At 41.3% G+C, this 21772-nt stretch overlaps 2 protein-coding genes across 2 annotated transcripts in view; one reads left to right on the top strand and one right to left on the bottom strand.

Moving 5' to 3' along the window:
* The window catches only part of COPB2 (COPI coat complex subunit beta 2), a 29103-nt gene extending 27815 nt beyond the window's left edge, over positions 1-1288 (top strand). The window contains exons 19-22 of the mRNA XM_081234604.1: positions 15-195; positions 382-450; positions 601-672; positions 922-1288. Of these exons, the coding sequence (XP_081090730.1) occupies positions 15-195; positions 382-450; positions 601-672; positions 922-1017 (418 nt within the window). The 3' untranslated portion in view covers positions 1018-1288. The remainder of the gene's footprint in view (positions 1-14; positions 196-381; positions 451-600; positions 673-921) is intronic.
* A 609-nt stretch (positions 1289-1897) lies between these two features.
* MRPS22 (mitochondrial ribosomal protein S22) lies at positions 1898-21410 on the bottom strand. The gene is made up of 8 exons (XM_081234605.1): positions 21227-21410; positions 14209-14372; positions 12951-13115; positions 10970-11113; positions 10574-10657; positions 9155-9300; positions 3019-3127; positions 1898-2026 (listed from the first exon to the last, which is right to left on the bottom strand). Exons 1-8 carry the CDS (start codon positions 21396-21398, stop codon positions 1931-1933), a joined length of 1080 nt encoding a protein of 359 aa, XP_081090731.1. The 5' UTR covers positions 21399-21410; the 3' UTR covers positions 1898-1930.
* Positions 21411-21772: the final 362 nt, after the last annotated feature.

A 21772-nucleotide genomic window follows, 5' to 3' on the forward strand; every position in this document is an offset into this window, starting at 1 on the left:
GATATCTGTAATAGGGTGGTGAAACTCTGGAGAGGAAATCTCTCAAAAGTCAATCAGAAAGCAGCAGAATCCCTCGCTGATCCAACAGAATATGAAAACCTTTTTCCTGGATTAAAAGAAGCCTTCGTTGTAGAAGAATGGGTGAAGGAAACACATGCTGACCTGTGGCCGGCCAAACAATACCCACTTGTCACGGTGAGTGCCTGGGGTGCCTCATCCCGTGTGACTACAGGGTGGAAAGGCATTCACGACTTAAGGTTTTGAATTGCACCACATACATTATGGTTCGATTAAGAGCTAGTATCTGGGATTTAGGCCAAGTTTATAGATGAATTATGCTTTCAGAATATTTCATTTCATCATTGTTTTATTCTTTGATAGCCAAATGAAGAAAGAAATGTTATGGAAGAGGCAAAAGGCTTTGAGCCCTCAAGATCTGCATCTCAGCAGGTCAGTCAGACATGAGAGAGTCTGGTTGGGATCTGTTGATTTTAAGTACCATTTCCCACTTCCCAATCCTGATCTGCCTTCCCTTTGGGAAAAATTTCAAATTCCTGAACAAATTCCTTTGTTTTCATGTGTTTCTACTTGGGTTTTCAGGAACTTGATGGGAAACCTGCTTCTCCTACTCCTGTTATTGTGGCCCCCCCCACAGACAACAAAGAAGAAAAGGTACGGACATCATACCCAACTTCTTATTGGACCCCAGCCTCACCCTCCCTCCCCGCAAATGTCTGCAGGATGTGCAGGCCTCTGCATTTTAAGTGATGTAATCAGTTTCAGAGCACGGGTTTTGAAATGAGAAGATGCCCCTTTTGGACTGTTGTTTTAGTTCTCTTTGGATCATGAATCACAGATAACTTTTAATAACTTGGCTTTAACACAGTACCATATAACTCACCCTCTTCCTTTTCTTTGCAGAGTTTACTTGAACTGGAAGTAGATTTGGATAATTTGGAATTAGAAGATATTGACACAACAGATATCAACCTGGATGAAGATATTTTGGATGACTGAATAATGTTTCCCATTTACTCAACTAAACAGATCATTATTATGGACAGGTATTGATCATCACCCTGACCACAGTGCTTTGGACTCTGAGAAACTCCTTAGATTTTTTATATGTAGATGCTGTGGCCCACTGGGAGCACAATGCCCTCATCTTCAGAGGAGTTTATGTGCAGCATCTAAATCACAATGTTTCCTTGTTAACTAAGACTGCTGTGGGCTTTGATTTTTTTCATACTGTCATTAAGACCATATCTCATAAAATCTTTTGAATTAATGAAGATACTTCAAAGTTTCCTTTCTGCATAATGAAAATAGGATTCTAGTTTTAGAAGGCTGAGCCAAAACTACACCTCACCTAGGGATCAGCCCGCATTCTCTTTTCTTTGAATAACTAGTTTCAAACACCACCAATCACATTTTTCTTAGAACTGAATATCCGGGCTAAACCATTTTCCTTGACCTCCTGGCATTATTCCTCTCTATGTAGCTTTCTTATGCCTTGCCCTGACTTTGGTAGGTACCCGTTTCTGGAATCAGGGTCTGAAACTCCAGCTCCTCTGACCTCATTAAGCTGGGCTCTAGTTAAATTACCGACTGGCCCATTTGGTAACACAGAGAGGCACAGTACTTTTTTTTTTCCCTTTCTTGTTACACTGTACTCATCTGACATGATTAGAAAAATTCATAACCAGGCACTAAGATGTACTTCTCAGTTATCCCCTTGTAGCCTAGGAAAGTGAGCAGAGTAACAAGTTTTTCTTTGTATTTCTGATAGAGGCACTACTTGGAATTTAAAAAACAAAAGAAGTAATTTTATAGGGAGAGAACTCCCAATTTTGACATTTTTAAACCGCTCAGTATTAACAGAGAAAACTAGCCAGTATTTAGTAAAATGAAATTTATTTAAAAAATATTTTTAGGAAGCTGCAGAATTGCTCATGAATGCTTCTTGATAAGCTTGCAGTGTTAATTCTATATATGCTCCCTTCTGTGCTTCTGTTTCTGCAAAGACCTGTTTAAAAAAAAAAGTTTGAAAATAATAGAGCATATACTATTGATAACGTTTTTAGTTTTGAGACATCACTAACAAACATTTCTGTAGTAGCAAAGGAAAGTCCCAGTTTAAAAAAAAAGCCTTCCACATTTCCAGTATTTTTCTGATTACCAAACAATAAGCATACTACATGGACAGAAAACAGTATCACAGTTAAAGTAAAGTAATACTAATTCTAAACACCAGAGGTATCCAAATATGGATGCCATCTTTCAGAAAAAAATTAAGAAACCTGACATTGCTGGATCAAAATAAAAACCATTAGGTTCAAGAGAAATCTGGAGGATGAGAGTTAGCAAACTGATTTTTCACTTTAAAGAATGGTTTTTTTCTACCCCACCTATGATGTCATCATCACTGGTGGTTTTTATCCTTAGTAAGCTTTATAACTGCTTTGAAGTACGCACGAAGTAATATTGGGATAGAAGCCAGATCCACAAATACATGTCTACCCTGAGCATTAGAATCTAGAGATGAAAATTACACAATGGTCTCCCCTTCCCTTCCTGAAAAAAATCGTCTCTCAACATTTACAGAGACATCTATGTTAGCCCATAGTTTTGAGAGGTATGCAATTCGTAAGGCTTGGCATTATACAAGCACTACGCTCCCAACTTCTGGACACCTGAACAGGAATGTGACCGAACTGGAGGACAGGAAGCGGCACTGGGGACGTGTGCTACCCGGCAGTCCTCCACCACACCCTGCTGGTGACCTGACCACTTAGTTGCCAGTACTGCAAAAACTAAGGCGGCTACTGCCCCACTGTCTGAACTTCTTGGCCTCCAGCAGCAGCCCTGTTTCTACTGTCCAGGCTAAAGAAATATGGGAGCTCTGATCACTCTGGTTCAAGGCCACAAATCTGTTTAGTTACCATTAAATATGACCCACTTAAAAATTCTTTCCGACTCAGTCACCCACAGTAGCTAATGTGAAACAAGTCCCTTTACCTTAACCAAATGCAACCCTTCGGCAGCCTGCTCGTTGGCCTGTCGAGCTGACTGGCCGTCTGGGTGGAGCATGTGATAGAGCTGGACCACGCTGGTGGCATCACCGACTCTAGAGGGCAAAAAGGGTTTTACTGTTAAAAGGGTTTATTGCTTTCTCCTTCTTAAAGTTTTCTTTGTACTGTTTTCTTCGTTTGCTTCACAGTCCTATAAAATGTGCCAAACTTTAAATTACATGTCAAACTTTCCTTGGGCCAGAAAAAAGTTTTCTACTGCCTTCAGTTTCATATTTTCAAAGGCACTTTCAGGAATACTGGCTAGTTTAGGCTTCATACCAACGCTGAGATAGGTAGGGCAGGCGTCAGTACAGGCAGGGCCCAATTTATGACAGTGAATATATTCTAAATGTGGCTGTATCCTTTTTGGAAGCAGAACATCATTTCTTGTAGAAACAGCATTCTAATGGTACATGATTTCCAAGCCGGCCCACATCATCACCAGATAACATAATCCAACTCAGAGGGTGTGACTGTACCTTCATCCTACATAAGCCGGAGGCTGGTGGTCATGGGGATTGCTCAATGCCACTTGCTTTTAGGTGCATTAGCAGTGACATCTGCTAACGAATTTTCATTGAGACTCTGAATTAGCGGACAGATGCCTCTGTATGAGGCATTTTAGGAGTCCAAGGCAAGACTCCCAGGCCTCCTGTATTCACAGGGACCCATCCGTTAAAAATCAGCATCCTAGGGAAGCAGATTTGAAATTATGCATACCAAACAAAAGAAAAGTCAGGTTCTACCTCAGCAACCTATCTTGTGTCGCACAACTATCTATGATGAAGCTGTAACAAAAGCTCAATTCTTACAGTTTGTACTTATCTTTTGTGAAACCTATAAACAATTTTTATCAACCTTAAAACTTACCTAGCCTTCCCCAACTAAATAATCTCTGTGCTCTCACATAGTCAATACCTTCCTACCATTTGCCACCTCAAAGCTGAGAGGGTATATAAAAATAACCCTTCTAATGGCTTCACAGGCAAATTCTATCAAACATTTAGAGAAGAGCTAACACCTATCCTTCTCAAACTCTTCCAAAATATAGCAGAGGGAGGAACACTCCCAAACTCATTCTACGAGGCCACCATCACCCCAATACCAAGACCAGACAAAGATGTCACAAAGAAAACTACAGGCCAATTATCTCTGATGAACACAGATGCAAAAATCCTCAACAAAATACTAGCAAACAGATCCAACAACACATTAAAAGGATCGTACACCATGATCAAGTGGGGTTTATCCCAGGAATGCAAGGATTCTTCAATATATGCATATCAATGTGATACACCATATTAACAAATTGAAGGGTAAAAACCATATGATCATCTCAATTGATGCAGAAAAAGATTTTGACAAAATTCAACAGCCATTTACGATAAAAACTCTCCAGAAAGTAGGCATAGAGGAAACCTACCTCAACATAATAAAGGCCATATAAGACAAACCCACAGCCAACATCGTTCTCAGTGGTGAGAAACTGAAACCATTTCAGCTAAGATCAGGAACAAGACAAGGTTACCCACTCTCACCACTATTATTCAATATAGGTTGGAAGTTTTAGCCACAGCAGTCAGAGAAGAAAAATAAATAAAAGGAATCCACATCAGAAAAGTATAACTGTCACTGTCTGCAGATGACATGATACTATACATAGAGAATTCTAAAGATGCTACCAGAAAACTTCTAGAGCTAATCAAGGAATCTGTTGAGTAGCACGATACAAGATGCACAGCAATCTCTTGCATTCCTATACACTAATGATGAAAAATCTGAAAGAGAAATTAAGGAAACACTCCCATTTACCACTGCAACAGAAAGAATAAAATAGAAACCTACCTAAGGAGACAAAAGACCTGTATGCAGAAAATTGTAAGACACTGATGAAAGAAAGATGATACAAACAGATATACCATGTTCTTGGATTGGAAGAATCAACATTGTGAAAAAGACTATACTACCCAAAGCAATCTACAGATTCAATGCAATCCCTATCAAACTACCAATGGCATTTTTCACAGAGCTAGAACAAAAAATTTCACAATTTGTATGGAAACACAGAAGACCCCGAATAGCCAAAGCAGTCTTGAGAAAGAAAAATGGAGCTAGAGGAGTCAGGCTCCCGGACTTTAGACTACTACAAAGCTATGGTAATCAAGACAGCATGGTACTGGCACAAAAACAGAAATAAAAGATCAATGGAACAGGACAGAAAGCCCAGAGATAAACCCATGCACATATGGTCACCTTATCTTTGATAAAGGAGGCAAGAATATACAATGGAGAAAAGACAGTCTCTTCAATAAGTGGTGCTGGGAAAACAGGACAGCTACATGTAAAAGAATGGAATTAGAACACTCCCTAACAGCTATACAAAAGTAAACTCAAAATAGATTAAAGACCTAAATGTAAGTCCAGACACTATAAAACTCTCAGAGGAAAACAGGCAGAACACTCTCTGACATAAATCAAAGCAACATCTTTTTGGACCCACCTCCTAGAGAAATGGAAATTAAAAATAAATGAATGGGACCTAATTAAATTTAAAAGCTTTTGCACAGCAAAGGAGACCATAAACAAGATGAAAAGATAACTCTCAGAATGGGAGAAAATATTTGCAAATGAAGCAACTGACAAAGGATTAATCTCCAAAATATACAAGAAGCTCATGCAGCTCAATATCAAAAAAACAAACAATCCAAAAATGGGCAGAAGACCTAAATAGACATTTCTGCAAAGAAGATATACAGACTGCAACAAACATGAAAAGACGCTCAACATCACTGATCATTAGAGAAATGCAAATCAAAACTACAACGAGATATCATCTCACACCGGTCAGAATGGCCATCATCAAAAAATCTACAAACAATAAATGCTGGAGAGGGTGTGGAGAAAAGGGAACCCTCTTGCACTGTTGGTGGGAAGGTAAATTGATACAGCCACTATGGAGAACAGTATGGAGGTTCCTTAAAAAACTACACATAGAACTACCATATGACCCAGCAATCCCACTACTGGGCATATACCCTGAGAAAACCATAATTCAAAAAGAGGCATGTACCACAATGTTCATCGCAGCTGTATTTACAACAGCCAGGACATGGAAGCAACCTAATTGTCCATCAACAGATGAATGGATAAAGAAGATGTGGCACATATATACAATGGAATATTAGCCATAAAAAGAAATGAAGTTGAATTATTTGTAGTGAGGTGGACGGACCTAGAGTCAGTCATACAGAGTGAAGTAAGTCAGAAAGAGAAAAATACGGTATGCTAACACATATATATGGAATCAAAAAAAAAATTGGTTCTGAAGAACCTAGGGGCAGGACAGGAATAAAGACACAGACGTGGAGAATGGACTTGAGGACACAGGGAGGGGGAAGAGTAAGCTGGGACGAAGTGAGAGAGTGGCATGGACATATATACACTACCAAACGTGAAATAGCTAGTGGGAAGCAGCCACATAGCACAGGGAGATCAGCTCGGTGCTTTGCGACCACCTTAGAGGGGTGGGATAAGGAGGGTGGGAGGGTGGTGCCAGAGGGAGGGGATACAGAGATATATGTATGCATATAGTTGATTCACTTTGTTATAGAGCAGAAACTAACACAACATTGTAAAGCAATTATACTCCAATAAAGATGTTAAAGGAAAAAAAAGACCCTTCTAGAGTGGGGTAAAGAATTTCTTAGGACATGGTGACCTTTGAGAGATGCTCTGGGCTCATTCCAAGGCCCATCCACCCTAAATGCCATGTCTTGGTAGAACTGAGAAGCCAGAGGTGAGAAACTAAAACTTTCCAGAGGAAAAATATTTTTTAAATGTTTAGTATAAATCTGTTGTGTTTGCTGTAATCTAATAGTCCAATAAATCTGACAACAAAAGATAACAGTAATTCTCTTTAGAGCATAACCATGTGAACCCATGAAGAGCTTAAATGGGTTTCTATATCTTAGTCATGCTTAGGGCTTCTTTACGTTCATGCTACGGTACAATGCCTGTGTCTCACAGAATAATTTAGCTTCACACCCAGCTCATATTTGAAAGTAAAAAAAAAAATTTTTACATGTAAAGATTTTAAAGACATCTCGATTCAAAACCAACAGTGGAACTTCAGTTTGAAATAAATGTGCAGAATCTCAATTCTGGCCTGGGCTCCGTTCACTGAGGACATGCACCCTCTACTGTTTAGCCTGGGATTTGCAGCAAACTGTCCTGTTCAGCATTCCCACAGAAGTTTTACTTAAGCAGATCAGGAAATTCAGGGAACTCAAAATTCCCTCCCAGTATGCAAACGAACTGCTTCAGAGGTAAAGCGTACGTGTGATGAGTATTACTATAATATTGCTTATTAGTACTCCTCGATAAAGAACTTTAATTTTCAAAGCAATACATTTTTTTAAAATTTATTCCTTTTTGGCTGTATTGGGTCTTCATTGCTGCACATGGGCTTTCTCTAGTTGCAGTGAACAGGGGCTACTTACTCTTCACAGCGGTGCGCGGGCTTACTGCGGTGGCTTCTCGTTGCAGAGCACGGGCTCTAGGCAAGTGGGCTTCAGTAGTTGTGGCATGCGGGCTCAGTAGTTGTGGCTCGCGGGCTCTAGAGCACAGGCTTGTGACACACGGGCTTAGTTGCTCCTCGGCATGTGGGATCTTCCTGGACCAGGGATAGAACCCGTGTCCCCTGAATTGGCAGGTGGATTCTTAACCACTGCGCCACCAGGGAAGTCCAGAAGTACATTTCTGTGTTGCTCTAATTTCTTATAAAAAAGGTTAAATTCTTTTTTTTTTTTTTTTGCGGTACGCGGGCCTCTCACTGTTGTGGCCTCTCCCGCTGCGGAGCACATGCTCCGGACACGCAGGCCCATCGGCCATGGCTCATGGGCCTAGCTGCTCCGCGGCATGTGGGATCCTCCCAGACCGGGGCACGAACCCGTGTCCCCTGCTTCGGCAGGCGGACTCTCAACCACTGGGCCACCAGGGAAGCCCAAAAATGTTAAATTCTTTTTATAATAAAATAATTTCAGAATATTTACATTTGAGAAGCTTTATAAGAAAATTCATTCACAGGAGATGTCACTGCTAATGCACCTAAAGGCAAGTCATTTTTGAGCATCCTCATGACCACCAGCAGCCTCCTGCTTATGTGGGATGCAGGTATATTTCTGCCCTCTGAATTGGGTTACACTACATATGCTGGAGAAGAGGGCTAGCCTGGAAATCACTTACCATTAGGAATCATGTTTCTATGAGAAATGACACTGTTTCCATATGGGCTGTAATTCTTAGACAATATGGAACCTTCTAGTTCCAAATGCCTTACCATTGTGTGCACGGTTCAGATTACACGGAGGATAGTCTGAGTCAAAACTCCTTACATTCAAGATGGCAATAATCACTAAGCTGTCTGGTGACTTTCTTACTACAGCCATGTTGGTTTCTTTTCCTTGTTATTTTGCCCTTTCTCTAACTCAACCAATGGAAAGATACTCGAAAACAATCTTCTCCTCAGTTCATCACAAGTTGTAAAGTATTATTTCGGCTAGAAGGCTGGGTGCACACCAGTTGCATGCTAAAATACAACAGACATTCTTTGTTTCACGCAACTTTGAAAAAAACCTGTAACCTTTTTAATGCCTTAAGAATCTTGCAAAAACAAGGAGGATCAAAAGCAAGAGTATTTTCATAAATTAAATGATGACTTTTACTGAAAAGCACCCATCAGAGCTTATGTCTACTTCTTTACATTTCCTATTTAATCCCCTTTGAGTATATGGAAAGTTCACTGGTGTCCAGGAGCACCAGTAAGGCCAGGGATAAGTCAATATCCAGGGTATATAGTACAGATCCAAAGCCATTTACTCTTTCAAAGAATCCAGCCCTGTTTACACAACACGGAAGCAAAGACTGAGAAAACTGGGTTATACTGGAAAAACAAACCCATAAATAAACTGAGGTAAGTGAAATCTATCACTGGACAGTACATTGTTATCACTGGAAAAGTAACATAGATTAAATACAAGTTTAATGATAATAAGAATTTCTTTACTTCCTAAGATCATACTTACAAATCTCTCTGAATCTGGTCAATCAGTAAACCATCAATCTTTTTCTTATTCACAAAATACCAAGCCATTCCACCGAAGTGTCTTGTTGAACGTAAAAGGTCATACTTTCCATATTTATCTATATCTTCGTAGGTCTGATGATGAATCTATCCACACAAAATACAACTTTTCAGAAACGTGAAAATAAATAGAAGTGAGCAGCATTACTGGGTATACATCTACTACCATGTGAGCTGCCCAAGAAAGTATCAGTAAATGAGGTCTACTTATACCGGCCTCCACTATCACTAACCAGCAGATATGATTTAGACCAGCCCTCCACTGTAGAAGTATATAGGGCCTGGAACAAGTCTGCCAAACATTTATGGCCAGATCAATTACTCTTCAGCAGCTACGCAGTATTTATGAAGCTCTTATTACATATATATATATATGGACCACTGGAAATAATGGGCCCCCCACTCCCTTTTTTCCCTATCCAATCAACTACCCCATTCCAACTTATTAACTAACGTTCCTTCAGTTCTTCTAGAGTGATCTTCCTAAATGAGGACTCTGATGAGGGCATTCTTGTGTTCAAAAGGCTGCTGACTGAAGTCCAGATTCGTCAGCCTAGCATCTGAGGTCACCTGTGATACGGCCCCATCTACCTTTCTAGCTTAATCTTGAACCACTCCCCTACATATACACTCCATGTGCAAGCAAACCAGATGACTGGCCACTTCTCAAGTATACTTTGTTTCCTGCCTGTTGTTCATACTTTCCCCTCTACCTGAAACACCTCTCCTCACCCAACTCCACCAGCCATAATGTTCCCTGCCCTCCTAGAACCCTCTTCAAGAACCCTATGACGCCTGAGAGCACACTGTAACCTTCTCTTAGCACCTAACACCTTAGGCCTACAGTGGTAATTATGTGTATACTTAACTAGCACTCTTCCCCACAATCATTTCTGGACTTTGACAGGGCTCCCTATCCTAGATCATGCCATAACCTATACCTCCACAATAATACCTTATACGTGGAAGGTACTATATGATTATTTATTAAACTGAACTGTAAGATACATACACTGCATTTTGGCAAATTTCAGTGAACAACTGCTTCCTGTGTGAGAAACTGAAAAAAGAATAGTCTCTGCCATCAAGTTTGGGTCTTATCTCTACCACTGACTAGCTGTGCAACTTTCAACAAGTTACTTAACTCTCCAAGCTTAAGTTCTCCCATCCTTCAGTCAAGGGCGGTTGTGAGGATGAAAATATCTATCTGGTATACATCAGGCACTGGACAGGTGTTCAGGCATTTCCCTTCTCTTCCCCCTGTATCAAAGCTTATAAACTAACTCATTGTGCTGGATTAAAACATCATACTCGTAATCATATTTGAGCCCATACTTTAGAAACTGTAAAGTATACTCACTTTGATATATTCAGCAGAATCTGGCTCAAACTGGGCAACGCAGAGATTGAGGACATCAACATGCCGGTCCTGGCTATACATGGTCTAAACCAACACAGCAGAGGTGGAATTAGATGAGAAGAACATGAGAGTGCAACACCTGTCCTGACGCCATGCCGGGCCTGCCCATGCACACACAGGCCACATCTGTGCCCAGCAAGAGGGATGCAGAAACAACACAGGCTTCGGAACTGTCACACCTGGATTCAAATCCTAGCTAAGCCAATTACAAGATAAATAACCCTCCTTATCATTAGAAATGTCTGTTTATCAAAGCAAAATGCCCAGCAGCACCAGAGCCAACTGTTCAACAAAGAAACCATCAGCACTACCTCTATGAAACCAAAATCACCTTACCTGAAGATTTTCTTCCTTGAAAATTACTGGCGTTAAAATTCTACGACCTTCTTTGGGGAAATAAACCTGAATCATCCGGTCCCTTTCTTCCCAAGAGGCTTTGCGTAGTGTGCCACTTGGTTCTCTGACGACAATAAAACGCTCCTGAAATAGAAAACATAATCAAGGATGAGTTCGTGAGGACTTAATTTTTAGTTCCAGTGTCCCACTAAGCACCATTATAAGAATAACTTGCAATCAACAATATAAAATGCAACCGGGAAACATAAGATGCAATCATCTGTATGATTTCAATGATAATAGTAAGCCTCAAAGACCCGGCGAGATTTGATACTCCCTTCACTAATCACTGCCGTGCCTCTGACAAGCAGAAACCTAAATGAAAGTATGTACTAAATGTGATCTATAGCCCTCAAGTGGATTCAATACATAAAACGGTTCAACTAAAAAAAGGTGACCTGAGATTCATCTAAATCCATTTCAGAAGAAGTGCTATAAAACCTTTCTGAATTATTTCATTTCCCCATCCTGAAGTCTCACACAGACAGACTTTACTACTGTTATGATTTATGTTTAAAGTCCCAGGGGTTGAAGGAACAAACCCACAGGTGTGGAGTCTTAATCCCACACCTCTGTGATGCCTCATACTGGAGACAAAAGCGTCAGAGAGACTGGCTGGTCCACCTGCCAAATCCCAGGCCACAGGACTGCTTCCTCCACTGAATTCCACCCACTGTGTGTACCACCCAACTGGCCATTTATCACGTGCAGGATTCTTAACACCTCTCAGATATTGTTAATATTGTTACAGAACTGGAAGAGGTCAGGAACTGTGGATTACAATTCTTTGCAACACCCAGAGTGACTTACACAGAGCTTTGCTTTGCACATAGCAGATAAATGAGACCCATCTGACTAATGTTTAAATTAACCAGATGGTACTGACACTCAACTCTTCAGAGATGTAAGAGTCTCTGAATGTGTTCTGAGGATAATATAATTAAAACTTTCATCAAGCACTGCAAATAGAAAAAACAATAGCAGATGGTAAAGTAACACAGTTGTTCCTCAAAAGGACTTTGGTAATTTGAATTCCAAGTTCCTTTCTCCCTCTCAGGTTATAGAATGCTCCCACAACCAGCCTGCACAGCACTGCAAACATATATAAAAGCAAAAACTCTCATTAAAAATGAAACTCTGATCCCTGTTCATTATGTCAGATATAGAGGTGACTGATGTACAGACATGGACTTTGCTCAAATCATGTCTTCTAACGAAAATCACGTATGATAAAAAGATTAGTACAGGGTGGCCCCTTTCCCAGCCCTATCACTATGCAATATTCTACTGCATTTTGTGGGCTGAACTGTAAATTACTCTTTTACTCTTTACTTGAAAAGGCTCAAACAACAACTAATATATTTTGTAAGTGCCAGAGTATTCTTTTGGAACTGGGGATCAGAGGAAGAGGAGCTAGACTTATTTAAAAACTACAACAGATGAAGTGGTGCCTGAAAATTATCTGGGGAAACCTGTCATTTTTACTGCAAATTCTGAACAGTGAAAATCCTTCAGGAAGTCTGAGTTTTTAGGGCATCAGCAAGAATTTCCATCTTAAAAATCAGTCTAACTTGAGCAGAAAGAATCTCCCTTCTCCTATATTGCCTTGAAGATACTTTCCTATTTGTGGTTTGAGGGCAGGTTTCTGTCTTGTTCTGTCTCAGCACACCTGTCTCTTTTTCTGCAGTCAATCTGGAAATACTGTGTCCATAATCTGTAAGGAAATGGTGACATGACGATGTGGTGGTGGTTTGCATTTTTCTTCTTTATGCTGTATCTGCCAGGTCTCATTCAGTCGCAGAAATTCTGGTTTGGAAGATTCAGAGGCAGCTGGGTCACACGATGTTGACCCTCGTCCCTCAGGCCCATCTCTACACAGTATTTCAAATAAAAATCATTTTGCAATTAGACATATACTTACCCGGTGTGGTATGCTATATGATATATCAGTAAACACGTATTTGGCTGTTTCTGTTCCTTCCAAAATCTTATCTTCAGCTAACACGTCATTTATTGGCGCTCGCTCTTCCAGAACTGGTGGCATTTTTAATCGGACTTTAGCCGCCTCGACTGCCTGTCTTGTAGCCTAATGAAATAAAATATTTCTTGGGAAAGCCACAAGGTTACAGAACAAAAGGATCACCTGACAAAAGCAGATACTAATGAAAAATGCTAAAGACTGCAAAGAGAAGAAGCTGTAGCCATGAATAAGTGAGTAAAAAGCCAAACTTGGGCTCCTGGGCCCTGGTCTTTGCCTCTGTGGTGTGGCTGAGAGCACTAGCTACAGGCTTAACCATTCTCAAAACAGCAAAGGGATGCTCTAAGACAGAGCCAGGCCACAAAAGCTGCCTGAAATAGGACAAAGGATTTCACTTACTGGGTGCTTACTATGTGTTTAAATATTTTGTATTATATTTGGCTCATTTAATGCCCACAACTACCTTATGAGCTAAGTGCTACTGTTTATGTCATTTTATGAGAGAGAAAATAGAGGCACATAAATGTTAAGTAAATTGCTAAGAAGCTGCAGCACCAGGATTTGAACCCAGGCAACTTAACTCCAGAGTCCATGCCCTTAACCACTGAGCACACTGCTCCATGCCATACTGTTAACAGTGGTTACCTCTGAGAGGTGAAAGGGGCCCTTCGTGTGATATGCTATTGGGTATTTGAATTTTTTGCTATGACTCTTAATTATTTTTGAAATAGAAAGAGGAGCTATTGCTCTTCACATATTCAAACATCAAAGCATTTTCCACAAAGCATTCAATACCCACGACTCCAGGAGCACCCTTGCCTGGAGTTGGACGCTGTCCAGAAGGATCTCATAATCTCACCAAAGCCTCAGCCTCAAAGTACTCACAACAAGTGTCCCTCTACGAAGGAAGCTGGAACAGGCAGCACAAAGGGAGGCTGATCAAGCTGGTTGTGGAGCAGAAGCGGCTCTGCCCGACAGCCAGGCCTGGCCCACACGCCCACACGCCCAGTCTGCCCACTTTGGGCCATACCCCCTGCTCCTCTCTGCCCACCCGCTCACATTTCTTTTCTCACTTCTGTGCCTGCAACTCCCCCTCACTAGCCCCCGTGGAAGAGCAGCTAACAGCATCTGAAGGGGTCCTGGAAATCTTGTTTAATCCTTTAAAGGAAGGTATTATACCAATATCCTTACATTCACATACCGCTTCCAACTGTGCTTGGGTCATCAGCTTATAAGTTGGTGGCTTCACTTCTTGTACAGCTGGCTTAAAAATCTTCTCCAGATCTAAGCCTGTCATCTTGATGAGTATCCTTTGGACTTCCTCATCCATAAAGGTAGGTTTCTTGATCTTTGAGCTACCAGATTCTGTTAAAATGAATTTTTAGTAAATAAGATGTCAAAAATGACAAACCAACAAGACCTCTAAATGGAAAAGTCAACAATAAAAATTAACACAAGGTCTACCTCAGTATGCATAATACTAATACCTACAAGATTCCTTCATTCATTCACTTAAAATTACTGAGCATTCACTATGATAAAGATACAGTTTCTGCCAAAAAGGTACTGAAAGTGTATAGTGAAGAAAGCAACATGAAAAAAGCAGCTAATGCAACATTAACAACAATCGTGGTTACTACCATCTACAGAGTTGTCTCCTATATGCGACTCATTACATACAATTTCAGGAGTGCTTACAACAGCCCACAAAATACTGATATCCCAGTTTTGTAGATGAGGATCTCGGATATTGGAGTCTTCCTAAAGACAACTAGCTATTAAATGACAGAGCCAGGATTTAAACCGCAGTTTATCTGATGCCAGAGCCTAGATCAATTCCACTCTTCCATTACGTTCCTTAGAGCAAGCGCTACATACAAGGAAGGTACAGGGGGTTCTGCGATTACAGAGGCAGAAACTAAACATAGCCTGGGAGCAGAGAAGGGCATGGTAGGGTCAAAGAAGGCTTCCCAGGGGCCTCAATAGAGCAGAGAAAAAAGGGAAGGAAATTCTAGGCTGAGGGGATCCAGCTAGGAAAAAGAGGCCCGGGTCACTGGACATGATACTGAAGAGGTCATGTGGCATCATGGAAGAAAGCTGGACAGAAGAGGAGGAGACTCAGATCTCAGCTCTGCCTTATGCAGCCTGCCTATCCCTCTGCCCAACCTCCATTTCCATTAGAAAAAAAAAAAAAAGCCACTCCTTCCCAACCACCTCTTCCTCTGCTAGTCCTATAAATGCTGGCATCCTGGTGTGCCTCAGGATTCTGAGCTACATTCTTCTTTTCTCCCTTCTCACAGTCTTGATGGATGATCTCCTAACCTCCTATAATTACTTCGATATGCTGGAGACTCTAAAATCTGAATCTCCAGCCAAGATCATCTTCCATCCAACTACCCAATGGATATCTCACATGCAGTTCAATACTGCCAAAGCAGAACCCATAACTTCTCTCCTGTCACAAACCTGCTTTTCCTATTATCCTTAGCACTATCCAATAGGTCTCGTGGGCCAGAAGCCTACAGTCATTCTTGACTTCTCCTTTACCCTCCACATCTAGCCAACAGCAGGAGTAATGTTAGCAGCTGACACTTGTTAGATATTTACTACGTGCCAGTACTAACTACTTTACATACTTGGCACCTTTAATCCTCCTAACAACCCCACAAATACTATGATTATCCCCATTTTACAAAAAAAGGATACTGATACAAAACATACTGCCTATTACACCTCATAAATCAGTCTTTAATCCTCCATTTCCCACTGCCACTACTCTAGTCAAGGCCATCCTATCTCTTGCCTTAGCCTCCTAACCTATCCCCGTGCCTCCATTCTGACCGTTCTCCACAGAACAATCACAGTCATCTCTTAAAAATGTAATTCAAACAACAGAAAAGATTAACAAAGAGTTGGTTCATTGCAAAGTTAAGCAAAATTGACAAACCTTTAGCTAGACCAAGGAAAAAAGAGGACCCAAACCAACAAAATTGTAACTGAAAAACACATTACAACTGATACTACAGAATTTCAAAGGATCATAAGAGGCACGAACAACTATATGCCAACAAACTGGACAGCCTAGAAGAAATGGAAAAATCCTTAGAAACATACAATCTACCGAGACTAAATCGGGAAGAAGTAGAAAATCAAAACAGACCAATTACTAGTAAGAAGACTGAATCAGTAATAAAAAATTCTCCCAATGAAGAAAAGCCCAGGACCAGATGGCTTCACAGATGAATTTTACCAAACATTTAAAGAATTAATGCCCATCCTTCTCAAGCTCTTCCAAAAAATCGAAGAGGAGGGAGCACTCCCAAACTCATGTTATGAGTCCAGCATTAACCTGATACCAAAGCCAATAAAGGATACTAACAGAAAACTATAGGCCAGGACTTCCCTGGTGGTGCAGTGGTTAAGAATCGGCCTGCCAATGCAGGGGATATGGGTTCGAGCCCTGGTCCAGGAAGATCCCACAAGTCGCGAAGCAACTAAGCCCGTGCACCACAACTACTGAGCCTGTGCTCTAGGGCCTGCACATTGCAACTACCAAGCCCACATGCTGCAACTACTGAAGCCCGTGAGCCTAGAGCTCAGGCTCCGCAACAAAAGAAGCCACCACAGTGAGAAGCCCACGCACCACAACGAAAAGTAGCCCCCGCTCGCTGCAACTAGAGAAAGCCCGTGCGCACAGCAACAAAGACCCAACAATCAATCAATCAATCAATCAATCAATCAATCAAACTACAGGTCAAACATTCTCAATAAAATACTAGCAAATTGATTCAGCATAACATTAAAAAGATCATTCACCATGATCAAATGGGACTTATTTCTTGGGCTGCGAAGACGATTCAACATACTCAGGTCAATCAATCAATATTCATAGAATGAAAGGGAAAAAACATGATTACTTTGACAGATGCAGAAAAAGCATTTGACAAAATTCAAAATTCACGATTAAAAACTTCTAACAAATTGCGTACAGAAGGATCACACCTCAACGTAATAAAGGCCATATATGACAAACCCACAGCTAACAATCTACTCAATGGTGAAAGGTTGAAAGCCTCTCCTCCAAGATCAGGAACAAGACAGGGCTGTCCAATCTCATCACTCCTATTCAACACAGTACTGGAAGTTCTAGCCACAGTACTCAGGCAAGAAAAAGAAATAAAATGCAACAGAATTGAAAAGGAAACTGTCTCTATTTGCAGATGACATGATTTTATCTATAAAAATATCCTAAAGACTCCATCAATAAACTGTTAGATCTAATCAACAAATTCAGTAAAGTTGCAGGACACAAAATTAATATACCAAAACCAATACCATTTCTGTACACTAACAACAAATTCTCTGAAAAAGAAAGCATCAGGGCTTCCCTGGTGGCGCAGTGGTTGAGAGTCCGCCTGCCGATGCAGGGACATGGGTTTGTGCCCCGGTCTGGGAGGATTCCACATGCCGCGGAGCGGCTGGGCCCGTGAGCCATGGCCGCTGAGCCTGCGTGTCCGGAGCCTGTGCTCCGCAACGGGAGAGGCCACAACAGTGAGAGGCCTGCGTTAACGCAAAAAAAAAAAAAAAAAAAAAAAAAAAGAAAGCATCAAAAACAATACAATATTTAGTAATAAATTTAACCAAGGAGGTGAAAGATTGGTATACTGAAAACCACAAAACACTACTGAAAAGAAATCAAAGAAGACACAAATAAATGGAAAGGTATCCTGTGTTCATGGATTAGAAGAATCAATATTGTTAAAATGTCTATACTACCCAACATCATCTATAGATTCAATGCAATCCCTATCGAGGGTCCAATGGCATTTTTTTACAGAGGCAGAAAAAATAAACCTAAAATTTGTATGGAACCACAAAAGACCTTGAATAGCCAAAGTAATCCTAAGAAAGAACAACAAAGCAGGAGGCACCACGCTTCCTGATTTCAAGCTATATAATCAAAACAGTATGGTACTGGCATAAAAACAGACACATAGACCAAGGGAACAGAATTGAGAGTGCATAAATAAACTCATGCATACAGAGCCAACTAATATTTGACAAAGAAACCAAGAATACTCAAAGGAGAAAAGACAGTCTCTTCAATAAACGGTGCTGGGAAAACTGGATATTCACATGTAAAAGAATGAAACTAGACCCCTAGCTTACACCATTCACAAAAATTAACTCGAGGTGAATTAAAGACTTAAATGTAAGACCAGAAACCATACAACTCCCAGAAGAAAACACAGGAAAACAGCTCCTCGACATTGGTCTTGGCAATGATTTTTTTGTATATGACACCTAAAGCACAAGCAACAAGATTAAAAATAAACAAGTGGGACTACATCAAACTAAAAAGCTGCTGCACAGCAAAAGAAACAACCAACAAATGAAAAGACAACCTACAAAACGCAAAAAAAAATATTTGCAAACCATATATCTGATGAGGAATTAATACCCAAAATATGTAAGGAATTCATACAACTCAATATCAAAAAAACCAAATAATCCAGCTAAAAAATGGGCAAAGGACCTGAACAGACATTTCTCCAAAGAAGATGTATGAAAGGTACATGTAAAGTACTCAACATCACTAGTCATTAAAGAAATGCAAATTAAAACCACAATGAGACATCATCTCATACCTGTTAGAATGGCTATCATCAAAAAGACAAGAGAGGGCTTCCCTGGTGACTCAGTGGTTAGGAATCCGCCTGCCAGTGCAGGGGACAAGGGTTCGAGCCCTGGTCCGTGAGGATCCCACATGCCGCAGAGCAACTAAGCCTGTGTGCCACAGCTACTGAGCCTGGGCTCTAGAGCCCGTGCTCCGCAGCAGCAGAAGCCACCACAATGAGAAGCCCGCGCACCGCAATGAAGAGCAGCCCCCACTCGCCGTAAGTAGAGAAAGCCAGCACGCAGCAACGAAGACCCAACGCAGCAATAAATAAATAAATAAATAAATAATAAAATAGTAAGTTAAAAAAAAAAAAAAAAGACAAGAGATAACAAATGCTGGTGTGGATGTGGAGAAAAAGGAACCCCTGTGCACTGCTGGTGGGAATGTAAACTGGTACAGCCACTATGGAAACAGTATGGAGATTCCTAAAAAAAAAAAAAAAGAACTACCATAGGACCCGGCAATTCCACTTCTGGGAATATATCTGAAGGAAATGAAAACACTACGTTGAAGAGATACCTGCATCCCCACGTTAACAGCATAAAAATAGCCAAGACACAGAAACAACCTAAGTACCGACTGATAAACGAATGGATAAAGATGTGAGATATATACTCACTCATCCGTATTTTACATATATATGTATGCATACGTATTCACATACATACGTATATGTTTATGTGTACACAAGAGCGACATGTGTTTATATACCTCACATCTTTATATACACCTAAACACATATACATACACACATGTATGTAAACTATATATATGTAAAATATACTGAATAACATATAATTTTGTTACAGATACTTCTGAATTTTTCCAGAAATATGGCTTAAACACATGTAAAAGGTGGTTTTGTTAGAGTAGGCACTCCTGATAGCATCCTGTCTTTACAGTTACTAAGAAAGACTATTATTAGTGAGAAGAAAAGCATCCCAAAGATCACGTCTTAGTAGAAAATCATGGCTGTCAGAGAAGTTTAAAATTTAATATGTAAAATAATACACACACACACAAATATTTTTCAGCCACAAAACAGGAGGAAATCCTGCCATCTGTGACAACATGGATGGACCCTGAGGGCATTACTCTAAGATTAAAGTCAGGCAGAGAAAGACAAATACCGTATGATCTTTGTCACCGTGCGTAAAGCGCAAGGTGCTGGGGGGCGGGGCGGTCAAAAGGTATAAACTTTCAATTATAAGATAAATTCTAGGAATGCTGTATGGTATACATGAAAGTTGTTGAGAGTAAATCCTAAAAATTCTCATCATAAGAAAATTAATTTTTTTTTCTTTTTCTGGATCTCTGTGAGACGATGGATGAGAAGATGGACGTTAACTTACTGGGGTAACGATTTCACGATATATGTAAATCAAATTACGTTGTACACCTTGAAGTTATACACTGCTGTATATCCAATATATCTCAATAAAACTGGAAAAAAACTTTTATCTTAACAATGTTATCAGGATCACTCCCATACTTAAAACTCACCAATGGCTTTCAACAGCATTTAGAAAAAAAAGTTGAGGTGATCTGCTTACTGCCCTGTGTTCCCACTGGACTCTGTTCTCCCAAGGCCACAATCCTGTTTTGTACTGGTCTCCGGCACCCAGGGTCTCTTACAGTGCCTGGCACACAGTTGTGCTCAGCACTACGCTCCCCTCAGACAATCCCTCCCATTCCGCCAGCTTCAGTTAACATTTTTACTCCAGTGCTTCTCAATTTCTATGTAACTGCATACCCGACACCTCCACCTGAATCTCAAAGGCACCTCAAATTTAATGCGTCCACAACAGACGTTTAACTTTGCTTCCCTTCCCATCTCCTTACCTTATCTACTCCTGCCTTTTCTCCCCCATTTCTCCTCTTCTCATTCCCCTCTAAAAAACTGCCCTGTAATTAATCTTCTCTGTCTTGGTGTAAATGGGACTATTCTCCACTCAACTTACTCAAGCCAGAAACTTGAGAAGTAACATTGATTTCTCCTTTGATAGCCAGATTCAAAGTCATAACCAGACTCATCAATCCTACCTCCAAAGTGGGTTCCCAAACTACCTGTGTTCAGTCTCATTTCTGGACTTTTGCTTATGCTGTTTCCTCCGCGTGGAATGCTTCCAGGTCTCAGCTTTGGCCATATTTTCCAGGAATTCTTCCTTGCCTTTTCAACCTAGTTTGAGTGCCACTCTTCTCTGCGTCCCCTATCACTGTCCGGGTCACACTGTACTGCTATTCCCCACTGGGCCGCGAGTTAGCTCAGGGCAAAACCCATGTCAGTCTTAGTCCACCGTATCCCCTAAACCTAGCTCTGTGCTTTACAAAGAGTGGAGCCCAGGCACTGACACTTAAGTGAAGGAATGAATGAACAAACGCGGTAGACGACAGACCCCCCCGAGTACAGGAGAGAGCCGGCTGGGTCTAAGGTCGCGCTGCGGGAAGAGCCGGGGCCCCCGCGTGGGTCTCGCCAGCCTGAAGCAGGCTCTAGATCTCCCAGGAGAACGCCCAAGCGGATGCCCCGCAGGTCACTTACCCGCCTCGGAGCCGAGCCCACGGCATGGCGTTCCCGCCCCGCAGACGCCGGGCAGACGCTGGAACAGGGAACCGGGCCGGGGCCGAGTGCGGGCCCGGAAACAGACCCGCCAGGTGACCCGAGAACCTTCCTGCAGGGTGAACAGCGATACACACGCTCTGAGGATCGCCATACTTATCCGGGCCACTTACGCCGGAAGCGGCTGAGAGCGATCCCGGGTCTCGCGCGGTTCTTACGGCATTCTGGGAAATGTAGTGTGGAAGAGGGAGGAGGGAGGAGGCAGCGGGAAGCTACGCAATTTCTATTTATAAAACAATAAAGTTCTGCTTATGAAGCAATAGATTGTTTCTTGTAAACCTCTTGTTCATAAGTAGAAGGTGTTTATGTGCTCTTCTTCCTAGACCTTTCCTTCGTTTCCATGACTCTCAATAACAAATTTCCTGCCCAAACCTTTTCTCCCAGCCCCAGGTTTAAATCCAACTGCCTATTCGACTTCTCCGTTCAAACTCCTCACGGGGCCCCACCCCACTAACCCCGCCAAATCAC

Source organism: Mesoplodon bidens (genome assembly GCF_964165515.1).
Source record: "Mesoplodon bidens genome assembly, chromosome: 5".
Taxonomy (NCBI): domain Eukaryota; kingdom Metazoa; phylum Chordata; class Mammalia; order Artiodactyla; family Ziphiidae; genus Mesoplodon; species Mesoplodon bidens.

Excerpts from the sequence above, each read along its gene's own strand:
- MRPS22 (XM_081234605.1), bottom strand. The coding sequence starts at position 21,398 with ATGGCGATCCTCAGAGCGTGTGTATCGCTGTTCACCCTGCAGGAAGGT. Across the intron at positions 13,116-14,208 it reads CCCAAGCACAGTTGGAAGCG|GCTACAAGACAGGCAGTCGA; the intron begins GTATGTGAATGT and ends TTATTTCATTAG. Across the intron at positions 10,658-10,969 it reads TCAAGGAAGAAAATCTTCAG|ACCATGTATAGCCAGGACCG; the intron begins GTAAGGTGATTT and ends GTGTTGGTTTAG.